The 23,882-nt window shown below is 36.5% G+C and overlaps 1 protein-coding gene across 2 annotated transcripts; it reads right to left on the bottom strand.

Annotated features, from left to right (window-relative positions):
• Positions 1-9,195: 9,195 nt before the first annotated feature.
• Positions 9,196-22,816, bottom strand: LOC125822123 (DEAD-box ATP-dependent RNA helicase 15-like). Of its 2 annotated transcripts, none has more exons than XM_049501498.1 (11): positions 22,609-22,816; positions 22,154-22,254; positions 14,871-15,043; positions 14,536-14,767; positions 14,315-14,433; positions 13,742-13,798; positions 13,477-13,661; positions 10,233-10,377; positions 10,066-10,149; positions 9,916-9,979; positions 9,196-9,419 (listed from the first exon to the last, which is right to left on the bottom strand). In XM_049501498.1, the coding sequence occupies exons 1-11, from the start codon at positions 22,722-22,724 to the stop codon at positions 9,409-9,411; spliced, it is 1,287 nt and encodes a 428-aa protein (XP_049357455.1). In that variant the 5' UTR covers positions 22,725-22,816; the 3' UTR covers positions 9,196-9,408. The 2 variants fall into 2 exon arrangements, with proteins under 2 accessions (XP_049357455.1, XP_049357463.1); XM_049501506.1 differs by having other exon boundaries at positions 14,871-15,146; positions 22,609-22,648.
• Positions 22,817-23,882: the final 1,066 nt, after the last annotated feature.

The raw sequence follows: 23,882 nt of genomic DNA, 5'->3' as shown, positions 1-23,882 counted from the left end.
AATCCAAATGGTCAGGTCCATTTATAGTAACACGGGTGTTCACAAATGGTGCCATTGAGGTCGAAGGTAAAGAGGGACCTGAATTCAAAGTGAATGGGCAACGTTTGAAGTTGTATTTTGGTGAATGCCAAGAGATTTCTCTGATTGAAGTGGTGCATCTGGAAGATGCTTGAGAGAATTTCCACGTCGTTCCACGATGTTAAATAAGGCGCTTCTTGGAAGGAAACCCAAAGTGTTAGTATTTCAAATAATGTGCGCTGATTTTGCAGGTTCAAGAAATTGTGCGAGGTGAAGACACTATTGGCGGATTGCTAAATCTGTTCGGTGATCCCAATCTCGTCCGCCTTCTGGACTTTGAAAATGGAACTGAGATACTGGAATATTAGGCGGGGAAAATTTCATCACTCAGCGACTTACCGAAGTAATTGGGCGACCCGACTTTCTCCGTCCTTTTGCCCCTACCCTGACCCAATGGATCATTCGGTGAGGTTGCAAGTCCATTAGGTGAAGTACCGATCGGTTCAGCGAACTCTTTCAATTCCACCTTTTCACCCCTTCCTGAATGTGTTGCATATTGGAAAAATATCGGCGATATCCTGGGCAAATCGTCGAGTAGTTCGGCGACTATTATAATTTTTTGCCAAATGGGCGCCTAGTGAAGATTCCTTGTCACCTTGCTTTGCGTGTTTACACATCAGTAGTTTATCTTTATTTTTCATTTTTGTGGTATTATCTGTTCTCTACTCACATTAGGGATAATGTTGAATGCTTTTGGTGGTCAGTTGGTTAGTGAGTCCCTTGCTCGTTCAAAAAAGTTATTTATTTGAGTATCACTTATGATCAATACCGATGACTTGAATAGTTCTCTTAATCGAACAAAAATGAATGTGCGGCTACGATGAGTCCAAATGAAGTTGCATAGACAATGTGTGAACTTTGTGCATCTCATTGTAACTAGCCGATCATCGAATGGGTCTCTTGTAATGAACATTGCACACTAGCAAAAGTGTGGAGTCTTGTTTGATATTGGTGCCAATGCCTTGTGTGATGAGTTTACCGTGAACCTTGTGTGATGACACCTAGAATTTGACCCATTGGTCCGGTTGACTAAGTGATGCAAGCTCTTGAAATGATCTTAGGGAACAATTTTGAAGAGTGAAACAATTTGACAATATACCTCTTTTGTGGCCAACCTGCTGAGTGTGTGAACCTTGCTTGAACTCCCTTTTTGAGCCTTATCCTTTTGTTGGAAGAAACTTGATGCAATTGTAACCCCTCTTTATCCATTCACCCATAATCCTCATGAAGTGTGGTTTGTTTGAATAGCCAACTTAGGCCAAAAGCCTAAGTTGTGGGTGTGGTGAAAGGAGAAGGTAAATCAAGAAGTGCAAAGAAGTCCCCCTTTGATCCATGGTTTTGAAAAATATGGAACCCCTCCATACAAAAAAAAAGTGAAAATAAGAATGAAAAAGAAAAATAATGAAAAAGTTGTGGAATAAAGTTGTGAAAGTTCCAAAAAAAATGGGGTGTCTGGTATTCCATGAAAAAGTGAATAATGGGGTGAATTTTGAGCATGAATGAGAATGTTGAAGAAAAGGAAAGAAAGTGATTTTCATACCACATTTCATGAGGATAGTAGCCACTGAGCCTAAATGACCATACCTTTGGACTCAGCCCCGTTACAAGCCTTGAAAAGACCTTTTTGATCTTGAGTGAGCTGAAGCGAATGTTAATTGGAAAAAAAGGGCAAACATATGGTGAAGTCATGCATGTGTTCATCTTTGTGAGTGTGACAGTTGTATATGATTCTGGAACTATAAAGTGTTGAACCATTGTGTGTGAATATGGAATCATCTTTTTGTGAGGGCATTTGAGTACCTTTGTTGAGCTTGAACTTGCATTTGAAGCAAGTATTGTGAACTTGAGCATCTTTGATAATGGTGAGTCACAACTTGAATCTTTGAGTGCACAATTGATCCTTGCATGAATAAGTTGAGTCTTGTTGTGTACATTCATGATTGAGTCTTTTGTAGCACTGTTTGAAACATCCTTTTTGAACTGCTGAACTTGAGTTTTACTTGAGGGCAAGAAAAAGTTTAAGTTGGGGGTGTTGATGAGTCCGAGATTTTGACTCATTTAGGGCTTCGTTTGCTTATAATTAGTGTCCTCAAATGCTCAATTTATGCCAATAACTAATGCAAAACCCTTGATTTTCTGATATATGGGTTGAGGAACGAGGCTAGGACAAAAATGGTCAACAAGGAAAACACAAGCTGAAAAAGAGAAGAGGAAAAACAAGTCTTATGATCGCTGAGATCACTCGGCGAATCGCCAAGTTGATCTGCTATCACCTAAATTTATAGAACTCTGAGATTGGATTAGGAGTAACTTAGGCAAGCACTAGTTCCATTCGGTGTGTCGCCGATCACATCGGCGAAGGATGACCTTGTTGCCAAAAGGACTGATGGAGATCCAGATAAGTGCTGATGGGCGAGTTAAAAGGCAAAAAGGTGCATCGCGGAATGAAATGGCAATCTCGATCTAGCTCACCTAAAATTACATTGGTTGGACTAAAAAGATGTGAAGAATGAAGGTGAGATGAAGGTCGATCGGCGAGTCACCGAACAGTCAGCGAAGCTCGACTATCCTCGCTGATTGGTCCCCAAAAGCCAGACATCAGACTTGTATAAATTGATTTTTACAAGACAGAGAAAGCATTCAGAAAATGTGAGGAACAAAAGATAAAGAGCAAAAACACTACCATTGTTGATTTGAAGTGATTTTAGCAAGGTTTTTCATTTGGGTTTTGTACTAGAGAAGATTTAAGTGAATTTTAACTTTCGAATTTCATTTACCCAGCTATGGAAAATGTGGCAGGTATTGAATTGCATTTTTTTACTATGATTGGCTAAAACCCTAACCTTGGGGGTTTGACAATGTGACCAATTGTTGCATTTGACTAAATGGGTGTTATCAATTAGTGAATTTTGGTGTTAATTTGAAGTGGGTCTGAATTATTACTGTGGTTTAACTTTATTATTGCATATTTAGTGTGATATAGTTCAGAGTTTTTAGCTTGCTCGAGAGAGAAGTACAGAGCCAACGTAGTAATTTGGCATCCTTAGTAGTGGGTCATTACAGTTTCAGCTTGAGAAAGTGAAAGTCGAGATTCAACCTTTGTATCTAGCTCGAAAGAGTGGATTTGATGAGAAAGTGGGTTGGTCGTCTTATGGATAGTGTTGAAGTTCGAGAGAACTCAACGGAAATAAGGTAATTGTTCGAGAGAAAATTGCTTTACTTATAATCCATTCTACCCGCGATGAATTAACATTGTTGGTAATTATGTATACCCATTAAGTTGAATTTGGCAGTTGGTTAGTCAATCCCCCAAGTGTTTTCTAGTTATTCGATCGTTCCTTGTTGATTGTCGAAGTGGGTTGGTAACAACATCCTGAAATTTGGCTATTTGAGATTCTTAAGTGTTGTGTTCATTCAGCTGCAAAGGTCACCGTCATACTTTCGTATTTTAATTCAAAAGAAAGCTACTCTATGTGGAATCGACCCCAACTCAGTTGGTTGGGTTATATACTGACTAACGATCGTTGACACTTAGAATTGGATGAAGTGTCCTTGAAACGTTAATCAGTCGTTAAATCAAGGGCAAGGATGAGTAAACTAGTGTCGGGGGATTCTGACTTAGTGGCCAAAGAATGCCTAACCTCCATTCTTGTTAAGGAGATGGATGTCTCCCGTTTGATGGTCTATGCACAAAAAAAAAAGCTTAAGGAGAAAACTAAGGATTCAAAGAGGGTGAGAAGGGATGATGGTGATTCTTCACATTCAACGTCCGGTGGAGGTAAATGTTCTCAAGGTAAGGATTATAGTGAGAATATGTGGCCCGAGTGTAGGGAGAGTAGACATAAGGGTAAATGTTTGATCAGTACGGATGATTTCTTTGGTTGTGGTAAGAGTGGCCATAAGATAAGGGATTATCCATCACTTATGGCTAAGGGAAGAGAAGGTAGGCAAGTTCAATCTAGTGGTTTCGGTTCAAGTGCCCCGAAGCAATATATGTTTTATGCTCTTCATACTCGAAAAGATCACGAGGCTTCTCCGAATTTAGTGATTGGTAAGTTATGGTCTTTAAGCTTGTGGTTACGCATTCCTTGATATTGAGTGTTTCATTGGTTATGGTAAGGCTTCATGTATGGTGATTGTGTTTGAAGTAGTCCTTGAAATCCTAGTGGAAACTTCTTAAGTGTTTACTTGTATCAATGGGTCCATTGTTGTTAAGATTTTGGTGTTATTCTTGGGTTGAGGGAGATGGATTTGAAAAGACTAGGGAGGAAGGGAGAGATAGTGTGGTTCATTGTTGGTGTGTGAGTAGAACTATGTTGATGTTGGAAGAGTTCCTTGTTATGGTTTGGTGTGCGAAAATTCGAAGGCGGTGTGATATCGTAGTATCCCTATATTTTCCTTCTATCTTTGGGTCTATTTTGAAGCCTTAGCCCTCATGATTCACTCTTTAGGACTCGTGTGTCTTAGTCATCCTCATGTTTCCTCATGCATGCATGCTCACGAAAAAATTGACTTTTCAAAGATATGATTTAGCTTACTTGACTGTTTCATGTTTATGTGCATTTGAGTACGAGTTGCATATAGACCTTATGATATGATGTTTTGAATATGTTAAAAGCTTGGAGTCGAGGTTCCTCCTTGGTTATGTGCATTTTGATGAAGTTGCATTAATGATTTAGTTATTAGTTTCTCTCCTACTCTTTTCGTACTAGTTTGAATTCATTCGAGGAATGTTCCTAAGGGGGAGATATTGTAACACCTCGGATTCAAGAAAGGCTAGAAAAGGGTCAAGCAGGCAAGTCACAAGCCCAAAAGTGGACCATGGAACCCTAGACGGGACGCGAAGGGGACCACGGTCATTAATCGGCTCGTGATAGATTTCCAAAACCTGCCCCAGGCAAGCTTCACCTTGACAGACTCCCAGATGGTCCATGGTGATGTTGGCAGGTTATCAAAGGAGTCGTCAAGTGGCCTAGATCAAAAGGGGTTCTCCCCTAGTCACTTGTCAAGGACCACAGACGTCTAAACGGCCCATGAAGCCCCACACGGACTGTGTAGTCGTCTGTGAAGGGGGTCTATCAAACTTAGAGTTCAGGGTCAACTTCTAACAATCATATGTTTTAACACAAAATGAATTAAGTGGCCCATGACCTATCAAATTAAAGATTTGTGAGCCATCTTTCCAACACCAACGATTTTTCCTAATTCCAAGCTCAGAGTAAAAATTTATGCCCAAAATAGTGAAGCCCTATCAGTTAGAATTTCTTCACGACCCATTTAGGCCTTCCAATTAGTCAATTCGGCAGCTTTAAGTCAGGGGCTTTGAGGTCTTTCCCAATTGCTTTAACTTAATACTACGTCATTTTACCTTCTACCCAAATCCCTATATAATGATTAAACCCCCAAATCACCCAAACTCAATTCATTCTCTTAAAAATCCCAAATGTTGTTCAACCACCTCCTCTTAAATATTTCTCTCTCTAAGAAGAAGAAGAAGAAGAAGTCAAGTTGCGCTTTCAAGTCAAGTCTACAATTTCACCATTGATTTTAAGGTTTTGGCATCAAGGTATGATAGTATTCACCTATGGAGTCCTTTCCTCCATAGGGTTCCTAAATTTTCCAATTTACAAGTTAGAAATCTCCAATGTCATGGGTTCCTTTCAATGTTCATCCAATTGATTGTTTTATGACTTTTTTATGCATGAATTGAAGTAATTGCATATTTTTAAGTTTATTTCCCATGAACCCATGAATATCCATGATTTTGATTATAAACAATGAAAGATGAATTTAAGAAGAAATGCATGTCCTTTTGATGAGATTGATGTAAATGAAGTTGAGGATGTATTGACTTTGAAAACATGATGAAGCTTATGAATTATTGAAAAGGATGCATGTTTATGAAAGTATGTTTATGACTCAAGTAAGCTTATAGATGAAGATATTTATATGTTTTATGCAGCTTGGCCACATGACATAAATGACATCTCGATTTTCCTTCAATGCTTTTCTGGCTATTTTCCCAAATTAGATCTTGATTGGTTTGGTATTCGGATATGCCATCAATGATAATAGATCACGCTTTCAAAATTATTTCCATTAGTAGTAGGGTATTTCTAGCATGGAGTGAATGACTATGGGCGTTAAAAGCTATTATGAAAATATCATGGATGGTGAAAGGTTTTCTCACGCATGGTCTAAGGAGCTATCCTATGATACGACAAGTGGCAAATACCCATGTCTCTTAATGATAAGACAAGTTAAATTAATAATTATTCTATTGGATTTATGCTTAGCACCGAGAGAATATTGAAATGGATGCTCTCCCATAGCTTGAGGCAGGGTTTCTAGCAGCAATCTCCTTATCCCATACCTATGTGCCCCCATAGGATGATTGTCTTAAGATAGATGATGATTGTCTTAGATATATACATATTTGCTAGTGGATCCACTTAAGCTAGAAGTTCAAGGTCCTACCTTGGCAAGTAGGACACCCTCTTTTTGGTGTGAGAAGAGTACACCGGGATTCCATGTTAGAGGTCACATGGTCTCTATGTCAGTTAAGGCTACTTCCCACAACAATGATGTGGACTCTATCTCTAAGGATTTATCGGGATGGGTAATTGTATCCTCTATACTTGCTACTTTTAGTGGATGTGATGATAGTATTAGGGGTAGCAAGGTAAGTCTTAGTGAGGGGTACAGGGGATAAAAGGCTATTTTCTCTAGGGGTAAAGTAGGGGACTCCAACAGAGGTGAGGGGCCGCCAACTAATATCAAGTTATTTTAAGTTGAATTAACACTACACAAGCTTCCAATCTTTCACACCCATGTCTCATCTAACCCTAAGAATATAAATGGGGCGAGGCGGGGCGGGGAAAATCTTAACATGCTTAAATTTAACTTGCCTAACTAACTAAGCATGTTTTCAAAATATTGCCCTGTTCTGCCTTATCAGGACCTATTTATATATTTTCTTTCATTTTTTTTCACCTTGAAAAAAATTGTACTATGCACATTACTTTATTTTTTTCTTTTTTTTATTGATCAGTTGTTCCACCCTCTGTATTGAGTTGGATCTTTTAAAATTGATTTGAACTTTTTCATATAAACATAAACTCACTTAAAAGGAATTACATAAACCACCACTGCGGTAGTATTAGATGGGAACAATCAAGGGAGACTTACATAAATCACACTAGTTTAGGAGTTAATTACTTAGATACACACTAATTTATAACATTACATATCTTACCATATTTTGGTGTGTCCAAATACGTCCAGATAGATGTGTATGGAGATACAATAGGTGTAATTTGTTCTAGATACATTGTATGCAAGTGGATTCGCATGTATCTGGATACATAATAAATCTCACTTGCACCTCTCCCATATCGCTCATCACTCTCTACCATATACATGTGAATCACACTAGAAACATACAGATACATATATCTAGTGTGATTCACATGATCTAGGATACATACGAATCTCACTTACCTCCCTCCCCATCTTGCTTGCCTCTCTCCCTATTTTTGTGTATCTAGTAGTAAATATGCATGTATCTAAGTGTATCTTTTTCAATATATGATATGAAACTCTTAATTAATGGTAAGATACGTACTCACTCCGTTTCAAAAAGAATAACTTGCTTTCCTTTTTAACCTGTTTCAAAAGAATGACTCCTTTTTTAGCAACACTTAAGTTTAAATTTTCCACGTGACATGTTTAATACCACAAGATTAAAGGATATTTTGGTATAACTTTAATTTAAAACTACAAGATTGAAAAGTCTATTAAACTTTGTGTCAAATCAAACTAGACTATTTTTTTTTTAAAAACGGAGGGAGTAATATTTTGAAAGTATAGGTAATAATAGTATATATAGTAGTAAAGTAGGTCTATTATTTAGTTTTTCCAACAATAAATTACCATGGCAAGAAGAGAGAGAAATTAGTTATGAAAAGAATAGAAAGAGGAAAAAAAAATTAAACATGATAAAGAATGGTATAAATAACCCTGGCTGGCTGTAAGTTCAATAGTAACAGAGCTCTTAAGAAATTGCTGAAATATTTATAAGCCCTGCTACTTTTGCTATCACACTAATTGTATTGATAAAATGAGTTTTGCCCCACACCTTCTTCAAGGCTCTGCCCTGCCCTATGGTCCCAAACTATATATATAGTTTGAAGAAAGAATCCCACTTTGATAATGGTTGCTTTCAAGAAATGTATATGATCATAGCAATATTTCTTGAAAGCATCTGGACGACCACTGCCACAATTCCCCACATCTTTACCATTCCCATCTCTGCCTAAACTAATTATGCATCCACTTTGTTGATCATAGCAATATATCTTGAAAGCATCTGGACGACCACTGCCACAATTTCCCACATTTTAACCATTTTGCTATTTCTGCCTAAACTGACTTTGCATCAACTTTGATGATCATAGCAATATTTCTTGAAAGCATCTGGACGACCACCGCCACAATTTCCCACATCTTTACCATTGCCATCTCTGCCTAAAGTGACTTTGCATCCACTTCGAACTAACACTCTGCCCAATACCATCCCTTCACTTCCCACCACACTCCTGCCCTCCCACCATCTCTATCAAACTGATCTTAACATCACAATATTTAGTTGCACTGTTTCAGACATCACATGATTCTCTGACACTACTTCCTAGAGTGTAGAGCCATTTATGTCTCGCTATATCTTCCAAGCTACTTAAGAGAACCATGCATTTTTCTACAAGTAATTGTCGAGAATGCATTAATAGAGATGATCTTCACCGGAACTTGTTTAGCTGTATCCATCGTATTATCAAAACAGCACTTTCAAATGACAGTGCAACTTCATCTGCTAGGACAGCGGTATGAGAAATTTACTAGTGCCAGGAATGTCTTACACAAGGCACAATCAGCGGAAAAAAAATATATACTCACCAGATTAACAGAGTTTCCAGATTCAGTTTCAGTTGTCAGCTTACAATTTCTCATCACAAATATAGTTCTCGAACTTCAAGTGAACAAATTTAAGTAAACATCAACTAGTACTCTGGACCTGGCCTGAATTAATCATTAGCAACTAGGCAGCAGAAGGGACATCAGTTGTGTTCTTAAAAGGATTACATTAACATTTGGAGTTCTCGAACTGATTAAAACATGTATGGATTCCATAGGTACATCAATCTAAAAGTGCTGAAACAGAGGCAGCTACCCATTCTTCCAATTAATTGGATCAAATTTCGAAACCGCCTTATTGTGAGTTCACTTATCTTCATGCAACTTCACCTGAATATTTTCCATGAAGACCTCACTCCACTATGATGGCACTGCACACACAAGACTACTTTTTGAGCACCTTAAACCAACTGCTCAAGCAGTTAAAACACAATGCAAATTCAAGAGAAATACAAAAGCAAAAACAATTAAGATGACACTTAGCTTTGATATTTCACAATATCAACCCATCAGGAAACAATTGTATTAGAATAAGTTAGCAAAACACAAAGGGGCCAAAATACACACAATCTTCCAAACTCACTGTAGCAAAGGATACTTCTACTCAATGCAAAACTTCTTTTTTTGATGACCATGGTGTCCAGGCCAGCTAAGTATGTTGTTATTGTTGAAACACTTATCCACATAAAATAACCAGTTTGCATTGAAAGGGCTATTTTCATGTCCATTTCAGAACCTCTAAGCAGAAAATGGCTAAAATTTCCAGAACCTTATCAAATAGTTCATATAGCCTATATAATTGAGAAAAGCAACAAACATAAGGAAATGAAAGCAAGTGCTAATGTTAAACATCAATTAACAGCATACTGTATGTGGAAGTATCAATCTGCTCAGGAAGCTCTTTAATATCCACTTCAAACCTCTGCTGAACCTATAATTAGTAAAGCACAAGCAAGTCAGAACAAGTGAATCAACAGAATACGCCATAACAGGATAGAAATATCAAAGTTCTCTAACCTGATTAAGAACATCAGAATCTGATGCAGAGGAGACAAATGTGATGGCAAGGCCTTTAGTTCCAAACCTACCAGCTCTACCCACCTATACATTTACAAGTACTAAGATAATTATTAGAATCTACATAAGATGTATAAATTAAAACAGAAACCAAAGATAAGAATTACTCTGTGAAGGTAAGTATCTGCAGAATCTGGCATGTCATAGTTAATAACAATGTTGACCCTTTCAATGTCAATGCCCCTCCCAACCAAATCAGTTGCCACAAGAATTCTCTTGTGCCCCTCCTTGAAACCCTTATAGCGAGTCAATCTACTCAACAGAGACAAGTTATGAGTTAAACTTGCATCAGATACAAATTAATAAAAACTTAAGGGCAGCATTAAAGAATTGGTGCAGCCTCTTAATTCCACTCAATCACACAATAGTGATGAAAATTGAATACAACGATATGAGCAAGTTTTGATAATGTAATACCCCAGAAACTGGAAAGTCGAAAAGGAAAGAAAAATGCAGAATTTGGCTGTCAGTAGTGAACTATGAGTCCCATCTACAGACCGTATGATGTCCTACGGGCCGTAGAAGTTGGGTTGTGTTTACGAAAATTAAGTTTCTGAAGTTTTGAACTACGACTTGACAGGACGAACCGTAGGATGGTTAACGGGCTGTAAATGGCATTTGTAAGGGTAATGCAGAGATTTGATTTAGGACCTCAGTCCTACGGAAGGGTTTGACGGGCCATCATTTGGTCTACGGGACGTAGGAAGGTCTAGTAGAAAGGTTCCAAGACTTCGTGAAAGTTGAGTTCTACGGACCGTAGGAGATTCAACGGGCTGTAGAATAGTCTTTGTGGGAAACAATTGAATATTTGGGTTTCTGAAGTTGGTTCTACGGTCAACCATAGAAATTCCTACGGACCCGTAGGTCAAACCGGCAGTTATTTTTAAAGGGTATTTGGGTCTTTTCCAATGCACTAAATGTCTATGCTACGTCATTTTTACACTAAATCTAAGACCTATAAATACCCTTTACCCTTAGAAATTTCCCCAACTCCCTCATTCAATCAAATTCCTAAATTCTCTCCAAAAATCTTCTCTTCAGATCAAGGAAGAGGAAACTAGGGTTCTTGAAGATCAAGTCTCCTTGTTCACCATTGGTTCTAGGGCTTCAATCAAGGTATGTAGGGAGTTCATCAATGGGCTCCATTCACCAATTGAGTCCCCAAAAGATTGTTCAATTCTCCAAATTCAAATTCAATTCAATTGGTTAGGTTTCCATTCAAGTCCTCATGGGTTCTATTTGTATGGATTCAATAGTTTGATTTTGATCATATTATGACTATTTAGATTCAATTAATGTTTTCCAATCAATTCCATGTGAACCCATGCATTGATCATGATTTTGACTATGAACCCTACATTGCATGAATTTGAAGAAAGTTATGAATCAATGGATGATGCTTTTGTTAACTTATGCATAATTTATGAAACGGAATGAGTTATGATTTAGGTTGCGTTAAGATGAGCATCAATGAATTGTGAAAGGTTTTTCTCACATGCTAAGGTATCATGACTTGGTGAACCATGTGAACCCATGCATTGATTCAATTAATGCTATTTAGATTCAATAGCATTAATTCCATGTGAACCCATGCATTGATCATGATTTTGACTATGAACCCTACATTGCATGAATTTGAAGAAAGTTATGAATCAATGGATGATGCTTTTGTTAACTTATGCATAATTTATGAAACGGAATGAGTTATGATTTAGGTTGCGTTAAGATGAGCATCAATGAATTGTGAAAGGTTTTTCTCACATGCTAAGGTATCATGACTTGGTGAACCATGTGAACCCATGCATTGATTCAATTAATGCAATAGCATTGATTCAATTAATGCAATAGCATTAATTCCATGTGAACCCATGCATTGATCATGATTTTGACTATGAACCCTACATTGCATGAATTTGAAGAAAGTTATGAATCAATGGATGATGTTTTTGTTAACTTATGCATAATTTATGAAACGGAATGAGTTATGATTTAGGTTGCGTTAAGATGAGCATCAATGCATTGTGAAAGGTTTTTCTCACATGCTAAGGTATCATGACTTGGTGAAACGTTTTCTCACTTAGACTAGATTCAAGATTTAATGAACTACTCTATGTTGTTTTTAGCTTGGATTAGTAATTCAATTATACTTGTCCATGGATAATGATGACTTTATGAAAATGACTATTCCATCGGGATTTAACTTAGCATCGAGAGAACTTTGAGGTAAAGGCTCAAATAGGGTAGTCTCTAGTAGCAACATCTAGTTCCTAACTGCGTGCCCCCGTAGGTTAGCCTTAAATGGCCTAGCTAGTGGATCCATATACAGCACATGATACGATATAGAGTTCTATCATATGTAGGAGTTACATCGGTTTCCATGTTATAGCTCGTATGGTCTAATGTCGATTAAAGCTAATATCCCACAATATGAACTAAGTTACTTACAAATGTTTTATGAATCTTTCCTTGTGAGTTTATGATGCATTGACCATGTTCATGATTTACGATTCTTCTTCAATGATTTTACTATGTTTAGCTTGGTCATGCTTATCATGTTTTCAATTGTGTCCCATTATGATCATGTTCATGTTTTATTGCATTCCCCTCATACTTAGTACATTTCATGTACTAATGCATATTTGTGATTACATTGTTTCAATAATGTAACGCTTGACAATTCCTCTCCCTCCGTTCGTGGCAGCACTTAGAGATTTTGAAGACTTGCTAAGTCCTCATACTTTGAGGACAATGATGCATTTATTGCTTCTTTATGTTTTCGTTTCAGACATTGTATGTGGTGTACGGGTTACGTCCTGACCACTCATTTGATGTAATAGAAGGCTTGTTTAAACTTTGATGTACTTCCGCTTATGTCCAACTCTTTATATTCTTATGAGATTTCTTGTTTTTCTCTATTATATTGTGTATATGTATGTCAAGTGGCATGTGTAGAACCTTTTGTGGCCTTATACGCCATGTCACATTTAGAGTGTACTTTGTGGGTCGTGATAGATAACTAACACAATGAATGGAGGAGTAAATAGTAGAACATTAATAAAGCATAGTAATCAGCATATTCAATCACATACAACTAATAGAAGAATCCTAGAGAGTATATTTTGTCGAACTGATATCTGGATAACATCATTTTAACTTCCCACATAACTTTAGGATCGTTAAGAAATGGACCTTGGACGTAACTCCAAGAGCTCTTTTTGGATTTAGAAACTAAGTACATCTTTGAGTGCATAAGAAGACAAAGTGGAGAATGATTTGATAAATAAATTAAGTGTAACTTTAGTGCACAAGCAAATTAAGTGGAGAGCACTTGAAATTAAAAGCTATATAGACCTTTCTTCCTGAGTCATTCCAGAGTGGATGCAGATAGATGGAAAATTGCAGTCGACAAGCAATTTATTCAGCTCTGCTGCTCTGCTTACACTCTTGACAAATATAACAACTTGATTGAAGTCCAACGCATCCAGCAGGTCATTCAGCTTCCGGTTCTTCTCCAGTTCGCTCAATTTGATGTAGTGCTATCATGAAATAGAAACAAGGTAAGAAGGCTACTAATTTTAAGAATGATGTTAACATGTCTAGGTCCCAAAAGACATACCTGTACAAGTCCATGAAGCGTCAACTTGGCCTCATCATCAACATATATTTCCATTGGCTGAAAGGAATGTCATACCAAAGCATATTAGGAGCTTCGTGAAGCTAATTGTATCCAGTACGAAATGGATAGGATGGAGATCCCCATGAACCAAGGTTCTTTGATATTTCTCCTTGCAGCTAGTGTAAAAGCACATCAACTATTTCCATTGTTGCTTAAAATGTGTTCTCACAATGCTAAAAGAAAACTACCAAAAAGCTGCAATCATCAACCCCCACCCACCAACCCACCCACCATTATTCTGTTTCCACTATATATCTCCTCGAGACCTTTTCGACTATTATCTCATCACAAGAAAATGAAAAATAACAAAACAAATAGGGACAAGAACAAGCAAACTAAAAGCTTTAGTGCAGCAATCAGATTTCCCGCTCAACAACTGGACTCTAGTGATCCCTATCTTTGAGCTCTATTATAAAATAACCTTTGGCCAGATACACCATATCTCGTGCAGAAAACTAAAATCATGGAAGAATGGTAGACTTCTAAATTGAAGAACTGGCCACAGGGCATTACATCTTGCATAAATTTCTTGCAAATGGGGCGAATCTCTTTGCTGAGTGTTGCTGAAAACATCATTACTTGCTTGTCATGAGGAGTCGTCTTGAAAATTGCCTGCACATCTCTTCTCATGTCTGAAACAAACACAGGTAATCAGTAAAAGAGCTACTGAAAGAACCTCGCACGGTTTTGAATGTAACAGGAATCATGAATCGCATTATGCAGCTAACACATACCAAGTGATTCAAGCATTTTGTCACATTCATCCAGTATAAAATGCCTCACATTCCTCAAAGACAGGTCCTTATCTCTAGCCAATGCAAGTATTCTTCCAGGAGTTCCAACAACTATATGAGGGCATTCATTCTTTAGAAGCTCCTTGTGAAGTTTGATATTGACACCACCATAGAAAACAGCAACCTTGATATCAGGCAAGTATGTGCTGAACCTCTCAAATTCATGACAGATCTGCAGAAACCAAGAACCCCACACAAAAATATTTTTAACCTTACCTACATAGGGGGAAGCAGAAAGAATTTCTAAATTTTGTTTTGCATATTTCAATACATGCCTGATAAGCTAATTCCCTTGTGTGACATAGAACTATGGCAGCAACCTGACCAGCAACAGGTTCAATCTGTTGCAGCGTTGAAAGAACAAAAACAGCAGTTTTGCCCATTCCAGATTTAGCTTGACAAAGAACATCCATGCCTAGAATTGCTTGCGGAATACATTCATGTTGCACTGACGAAGAACCAAAGAGATTGTAGCGAGGGGGACCTCAGTTTCAGTTCAAAAAAGTTTACCATTGTACATCTCCAAAATAGTAGTGATAGTGATAATTTACCTGGAAAACAAAAAGATAGAAAGAAATCATTAATAACTATCAAAAAAACAAGGAACAGCATAACAACAACTATGAAACAACAATACAACTATGCCTCAGTCTCACGCATGTTGAAGTCGATTAATGCATCTTCAATGACCATGTTACTCCATTTAAACTCATCTCGGGCCAACTTTATACAAAATAAAATATAATAAAAACTAAAATAAAGTACTAGAAGTGTAAAGTAATAGTGCACATGGCCAAAGCAAATTCTCAACTACTCCCTCTGATTCAATTTATGTTATTCTACTTCCGTTTTAGTCTATTCCAAAGAAAATGACCTCAAAAAATTTGAAACAATTTAACTTAAAATTACCCTTAATGAGAAGCTTTTAGGGCATCTCCAATCCTATTCTCTATTTTACTCTCCAAATATAAAGTTCTCTATTTTTTCAGAAAATCAACTCCAACCAAAATCACTATTTTACTCTCTAAAAAGAATCTATTTTCTCTTTCCTCAATATTATATTATTATTTCTATATCAATTTTATTTTCCTATTTCAAATAATAGAGGGTTGGAATGGACATTCTCTATTTTACTCTCCACATATAGAGCATGGAGAGTAAAATAGAGATAGGTTGGAGATGGTATTATATCCACAAAATATGATAAAATTATCAAAGACCATAAGCTTCAAAAGTCTTATAGTCCCACAAATGTTATGTCAGGTTTAAGACAACAAGTTTTTAAGATTCTTAGTTTCTTTCTGAAAACAATTGAACTTAAATTTACCCTTAATGAGAAGCTTTTATAGCCACAAAATATGAAAAGAATATTCAACACCATAAGCTTCAAAAGTCTTATAGTCACACAAATGTCCTTTTCCTTTAATCACCTTCTAGGATTCTCCTCAAGTTCTCCACATAATATCTCATAATTTAGGTTTTATAACTCTATTTTTTAGGTATTTTAATTATTTTTAGGCGGATCCCCACACCCGTATCCATGCATGGATCCATATCCCCGGATCTTAAAAATTAGATCACGAAGGATCCAACCTCTAGATCCGCACCGGTATCGGACACCCGCACCCGAGTCGGAGCAACTTAGGTTCTCCATAAGGTTTCTTTCCTGCTCAGAGAAGTCCCAGGAGGGTGACCCTTTGTCTTCTTTTCTTATCATAATTTCCTTGAAAGAGTTGAACTTGGTAAAAATTGCCACATAATGGGTGGATTAAAGGCTTTGCGGTAGTAATGAATGGGCACAATAGGCAAGAGATCACACATCTTTAGTATGCTAATGACACCTTGATTTGTTGTGATGTAGAGGTGAAAATTATCTTAGTTCTCTTTGAAGGCATCTCTCGACTTCATATTACTTTGAGAAAGAGTCATCTTTTCTGAATTAATGAAGAAGCAAATATAGAGGCTTTAACAATAATTCTAGGAAAGAAGTGGAGGGCTCTTCTTACACTTATCTTGGCAAACCAATGGGCCAAATCAAAGTTCATAGCAGTTTGGAATAATATCCGAGAGAAATATGACAAAAAACTTTCAAGATGGAAGTGTCAATACTTGTCATTGAGAGGAAGGCTCACGGCCTCACTCTAATAAATTCAATGGAAAAGTGCCTAAAATACCCTTAAACTATTCGAAATGGTACAAAACTACCCTCCATTCACCTATTGGCTCCCAAATACCCCTACGTCTACCTTAGGTCCTATATAACCCTTATTTTTAAGAGCCTTCAATTTAAACTCAATTAATAAAGTAATCAAGGAAAAATACCTAACTAGACATACTTCACTACCATATAGACTTACTTTACCTCTAGTTTAAAAAAAAGGAAAAAGGTCAAAAATACCCTTCAACTTTCCTTTATTAGTTGACGTCACTTTTACCGTTAAAATGAAGTTATTTTTACCCTCGTCGTTACAATACTTGTCACTGGTACCCCTCAATTGGATGGAAATCCCCAAATCAACTAAAATTACCTAATTTCGATTCAAATGACTCGATTTTCTCTTTTAATTCAAACCCAACACACTAAATTAAGCCAAATGAATTCATACCAAATTAAAACCCTGAATCCATCTATCTAGTATTCTTCATCTCTAATTCGAACTCGATTTTCTCTTTTTGTTTCTTCATCAATAAATAAACAAACAATCTTCTTCTCTCACATCAGTCGTTTCCTCCCCCAATCTTATTACCATCTATATCTCTCACCCCCACCCCCACATCACCTCCACCGTATTCTCTCTTCCTTCATCTTTTTTTTGGGTTGTAATTGACAAGCTTGATGAAAGACTTCGCATTATTTGTTTGCCTGCTTTTTTGCATATCCATACGGATCACTTTCTTTGAGTACTTGACTACGCCGGCGACCAAACAATATCCGTATGGCCTATCATATGCCCCATCGACAAAAGCTCAAACAATCACCATTTTCCTCCCGGTGTACTTTCCTTGGAGAACCACTACTCCATTGTTTGACTTAAGGAATTTCACCATGTTTCTGCACTTCTCTTGTTGTTCCTCTCAACACACGATTTCATCATCCAACTATTCAAAACGATTCTTGTTCATCAGCAATATATGTAGAGGTTTGTTACTATTGATTGGGACAAAAAAGTGGAATTTTCAATTGCTGGCGGAGGTCCATAGATCAAGGCACTACGAGCAATATCTTTGTTGAAAAAGTAAACTATTTTTGTTCGTGAATTTGTTCTGTCATGTATTAGATACATGACCATAGTCCGTCAACGCCAACACCATGCCATCATCGGAGATGATAGAGACGAAAAGGAGAAGAGGAGAGATGGTGGTCAAAATATGTATTTGAAAACACATGTATCTAATTAAAAGTTATGTACCTGAGTTAAGATTATATATATCTATGAGAAAAAAATTCAGATGCTAAAGAAAAGGAAAGAATTTTGAAATTTTTTACTTTTTTTATTAATGATACGACAGTTACTCTACAATCTTGATTTGTTCCTAAATTCATGTGTTTCAGTTACATTCCATATTTAGGTACACATAATTAGACGTATATGCTTTCTATGTATTTGAGATACACGTTTTTGGATATAACGTATGAAATAGATATTTGATACACTAAATGTTAATACACTATATATATATCTAGAGAGAGAGAGAGAGAGAAAGAGAGATACATGAAATAATATTAGATCATATAAATAAATTCATGAAATTAGTATTAGATCATATAAATAGATACATGAAATTAGTACTAGATACATATAACAAATACATGAAATTAATACTAGATACTTCTATGATACATATGAATGTACTTGTATGATACTCATGTATCCAAGTGTATTCAGTTTGTTGGATATATCATATATCGATAATAGATATATCAAATTAATGAATTTATTATTTTAAGAGTAATAAAAAGAAACTAATCCAATTACATGACCAAGATATACATGTTTTTGTCTCTTATTAATAATATTTATGAATATATTATTTCAAAAAATAATAAAATGAAATTAATTAAACATAGATACACTTCTTGATTTATGTCTTATATTAAGGGATTTGATTAATTCAAATTTCCAAAATTAATTGTCCATGTATTCTGAAAATCCTAAATTACTTCTTCAATTAAGGAAATCAGTTACAACTAATAATTTAAGCAAATAAATATGTATCTCGCTTTTAAAATTCGACAGATACATGTATCTCGCGGATTCAGACTCATGTATCCTAAGCACAAAATATGGTAGAGGAAGTAATATTTGAAACTATCGGAAAAATTAGTAATTAGAACCTAAACTAGTGAGAGATTTATGTAGTTTACCCATTAATTAATGACAGGGCGCTCATCTATTGGTAAACCGATAATTAATTTAAACTAATTTTAAAATCCACCAATTTCCAAATCAAATCGACCCACCCCAAATCAAATAGAACCGTCCCAAAAAATTTTAAACCATCAGCCCATGCTTGTTTGAGTTTTAAACCGGCTTTTCCAAAAAAATTGAGAATTCATAACATTTGTGAACAACATGGAATTATTAAGTGCTTTATCTCTTCCCTTTGCTTGAAGCACAAATCCTTAAGCTTCTCAACTTGTTAGTATTATATGCAAATGAGAAAATGAACCGAAGAGGTAACATAATCTCAAAGCATCAATTCCTTCATGTAACCTTAGAAGATTCACTTGATTCACATTGAAAATTGCAGGGAGGAAAAAGGTAACAACTTTGGATTGATTGTATTCTGTTCAAACTCCAACATTGCCCTAATAACATGGAAATTCACAAAAAGAAAAGGAATAAACACCATTAACAAGTTAATACAATAAAAACTTATACAAACTAAATCCACAACATACAAACACATGTAGAAATCAAGCATAATTTTGGCTCATCACTACTTCAACCGGAATTGTCAAATTCTCATTTCTCTGTCAGACGACGGTGGCCGGTGCAAGGAAGCAAAGGTAGTGGAGGGTGAAGATTTTTTAATTGAAATTTGATTTGGGGCGGGTCAATTTAATTTGGGAATGGTTTGGTTTTTAAATCAATTTAAGTTAATTACAGGCTGACTAATAATAAATGAGTGACACGTCATTAGTTAATTTATTAATTAGGTTTAAATTGAAGTCTGTTCAAAATAAGGGCAATATAGGACCTAAAGGTATATGTCAGGGTATTTCGGGGTCAATGGGTGAAGGGAAGTAATTTTGTACCATTTTCAATAGTTTAAGGGTATTCTAGGTCCTTTTCCGTAAATTCAGTACTAGACTCACTACCAACTTATATGATATCCCCTTTCCCATCCCTGTGGGAGTCGCCAAAAGATTTGACAACATTAGAAGGAATTTTTTTTGTAGTAAGGCAATAAAGAAAAAAAGGTTTATCATCTGGTCAAGTGTTAAGATGTAATTCTAAACAAGGCTCAAGATGCATGGGAAATAGAAACTTGAAAAAACACAGTAAAGACCTTAAATTGAAATGGTTAGGAAGTACTCTCAAGACCCTCAAAGATTATGGAGCAAGATGATCAAAGCTAAATATGAAATAGAAGACAACTAGATGACTAAACCATTTAACTCAACTTATGGTGTTAGCCTTTGGATGTCTATGGGGGTATTATGGCCTTCTTTAAAGAATTACGTTTCAAAATGATGGCAGGACATCCTTTTCACTGGTTGGGGAATAGAGCTTTGAAGGATCGATTTCCTGATATATTTTCTCTAGCTCAACACCACAGAGTCTATAGCTGAAATGTGGTCCCCTCAAGGTTGGGAACTGATACTTAAAAGATGCTTGAACGATTCGGAGATGAACAGAATCATTGAGTTCTACAAACAATTGGAGAACTTCATAAGAATTCACAATGGAAATGACACACTGAGGTGACAAGGACACAATAGTGGAAAATTCAGAGTTAATGCAGCTTATAAAATGATAAATCAACATGGCCTCACGTAACCAACTGGCCTTGAAACATACTTGGACGACTAAGAGCCTACTTGGATTGGCTTATTTTAGGTGTTTTTAGGTCAAAATAGCTTTTAAGCACTTTTGTAGTGTTTGGATAAAATTAAAAAATGTTTTTAAACAGTTGCTTTTAAGCCAAAAATAAGTCGAAAATCATAAGTTAGGATTTCTATCATATGGCTTGTTGCTTATAAGCTATAAGCCCATCCAAACAGGCCCTAAAGTCCCTACAAATTCGCATGCTTCACATGGTTGGTGGGCAAACGAAGTTGTGCTCACACATGATAAAATAATCAAGAAGTTTCCTCTCTGCTCAAGATGCTTATTTATTTGGGAAGGAGGTGGAGACAGATTCACATTGTAGGATAACTGATCAGTTCTGGAAGATATTTATTAATCTCAGCAGCATAGCCTGGACAATACCCAGAAAGATTACTGAAATTTTTTTAGTTAGGAAGTAGTTGGAGCTAGAGTAGGTGACAAAGACAGATGGAGGATGGCCCTCTTGCATTTGGTGGACAATTTGGAGACAAAGGAATTCCAGATATTTCGAGCATAGTAGTAATACAGTACAGATCAAACTTAATTGTATTCTAATTTTTTGTGTTGGATGCAACCAGACTAGTTGTCATAAATAAGTACCCTTCAACTTGGTAAATCTTGGTAAATGAGAAAGATGAACGATCAGACTTATTCCAGTAGACGCTAGCATTCTCATTAATACTTATATAATGATCATTCTCAGAAACAAAACTAACTCAAAACAAGTACCTTTTACCAGAGTTACCTTAACATCCAAATCTAAGGCACATGAAAGGCAACATTACTAATCAGTAAAACTAAGAATAGCAATGGCTTCACTATTTTATGACATTTGGAAAGGAGGGATTATCAGCCAAAGAGTCTACAAATATTAAGTTTTAAATTTAAGGAACTGACAGAAAGCAAAGAATTCAAATGATGCAATGTATCATAGTCTTTGCTCATACATTAGGGCAAAGTTAGATTATTCAGAGACAAAGGAAACTAAGCATAAAAGATGAACTTTATAACTCAAACACGTCCATTTGTCTGTCTTAGAGAAGGTTGGCTTGTTAGATCTATATGAAGAAAGAGTCATTTAGTTGATTTCTCCATTGCTAGAGCAACTTTTCTGAACTTTCTTGCTCTTGTCAACTCATCTTGACATATCTATGCACGCTAGTTCATTGTATGATAAGCAATACCATCATCTTTCTTTTCTAGAAGAGCCTACTTCGGCTATATTCATAAGCACCAATCACAGATCCCTGCAAGCTGCAAGTGATAGCATATATCTACTTGTATTTCTTTTTATATATCCTTTTAGTGTAAAGAAGGCAACAGGAGAACAAATTTTTTTCCACAAGCAGCACAACAACAGCAACATAGCCAATGTAATCCCACACGTGGGTTCTGGGGAGGGTGAAGTTTAAGCACAGAAGTACTCAAATTAAAAATCCAACTAACAAACTAAATAAAAAGATTTTCTGTGAAATCAAGTGCCCATAAATGAGATGGCCTACCTTCAGAAGGATGCTCAAAGCCTGAATCCACAATAGCCCGCAATAGCTCTGGCTTTAGCAGAAAGTCTCTGAATCCGGAACTGTGAATGCCAACGTAACCCCTGCATTGAGAAAAATAAAGCATTTCAAACTTAGTGTGTAATTACAATAGCTGCACCACTACAATTAATACTACACTTCAATGCCAAACTAGCTGGTCAGCTATGTAAAATACTAACATATTAAGATACATTTGGACCCAATTCATTCCATAGACCACAAATTCTAAGAGTGAAAAGAAAAAACGAATAAAAATTTTCAAGATGACATAAGCACTACTAGCCAAAAAAATCAGAACTGATGAAATAATTATACAGTGTGATTACGAACGCCAAAAATAGTACATTTGTTAAAAAAAAAAAAAAAACACGCACAAACAACGCAACAGAAATGTAGAAGTGAAGAGTAAAGCTCACTTCTTGGCGGACTCGCCATTAATTTTGCCGGAGATGGAATCAGGGGCTTTTTCATCATCTTCTTCGTAGTCAAGAAGCTCCTCCTCGTAAGCATCGTTCTCCTTTGTGTCTTCCATTATTGACTACTACTATAACTGAAAAGTACAGATCCAAGCAAAACAAAATCAGCAAATAAAACTGGGAAAAATTATGATAGATTTGAAAACCGTTTAGAGAAGAGATTGATTTACATTCTTGGGATATCTAGGGTTTGGGTTAAGGTTTTAGAGCGTCTGCAAAGAAAAATGTTAGAGAGACTAACAAAAATGAAATTTTGTTGTTTAAATATAAGGAAAAAGACAAATATATCCCGAATTTTTGAAAATGGTATATCAATACCCTCCGTCATACTTTACGTCCATCAAAGCCCTTGTCGTCCAATAATCAGTGCACATTTGCCCCTCCCACTAACGGAACATTCATTTTGTACACGTGGCACAATCTAAATCCACAACCCGGATTGACCAATTATTTAACCCAAATTTCCAAAGCCCGCTCATAACCCATTTAACCCACAAATAAACTATGGACCAATTTCAGTCAATGTGCCAGCCACCGCCGCCGGAGACACCAAAAGAACCCATGAAATTTCTATCTTGTTCTTGAGTCTCTCTATTGAAGTCTCTCAAGCTTTAGCTCCTCCTCAAGTTTTATCTAAATCACTTTTTTCTGCAGCCCCTTCTTGGGGAATTCTTCAAACACTTCTTCATCAAATTTATGAATCTTTTTTTCATAAGGGGAAAGTCTAAAATAACTCTTTTTGTTCCCTCTCAGTACCTCTCTCCCATTGATGGACTTCTCTGAATTCACCCAACATATTGTCCCATTTAGTCCTAGCAATTTTAGCGTCTCTGTTAACTCCATGCCTGTTGAGGAACTCAGCCACTTCTCTATCTTTATCAGCTCTCTTCTTGCCTCTTCCACTTCCTGTAGTTCCCCCACCTGTAGCTCCCCTACCTGCGGTAGCCCCTGGAGAACCTTCTAAATTAACAAGCTCAGACGATGAACCACCACCTTGGTACTGAATTTTCCAAGCCCTAGCTAGCCACAACATCTCGTTAGGTTGCCAAACCAGACTCACATAGTTTATTTGTGAGTAAATCAGGTGGGTTAAATGGGTTAGGGGCGGGTTTTTGAAATTTGGGTTAAATAATTGGTCAATTCGGGTTGTGGCTTAGGATTGCGCCACGTGTACAAAATGAGTGTTCCGTTAGTGGGAGAGGAAATATTGAACT

The sequence above is a fragment of the Solanum verrucosum genome, unplaced genomic scaffold (genome assembly GCF_900185275.1).
Source record: "Solanum verrucosum unplaced genomic scaffold, falcon-dt-bn FXZP01000302.1, whole genome shotgun sequence".
NCBI classification, from domain to species: Eukaryota; Viridiplantae; Streptophyta; class Magnoliopsida; order Solanales; family Solanaceae; genus Solanum; species Solanum verrucosum.
The sequence above is the reverse complement of the archived record's forward strand: the minus strand, read 5'-3'. Positions and strand labels throughout refer to the sequence as shown.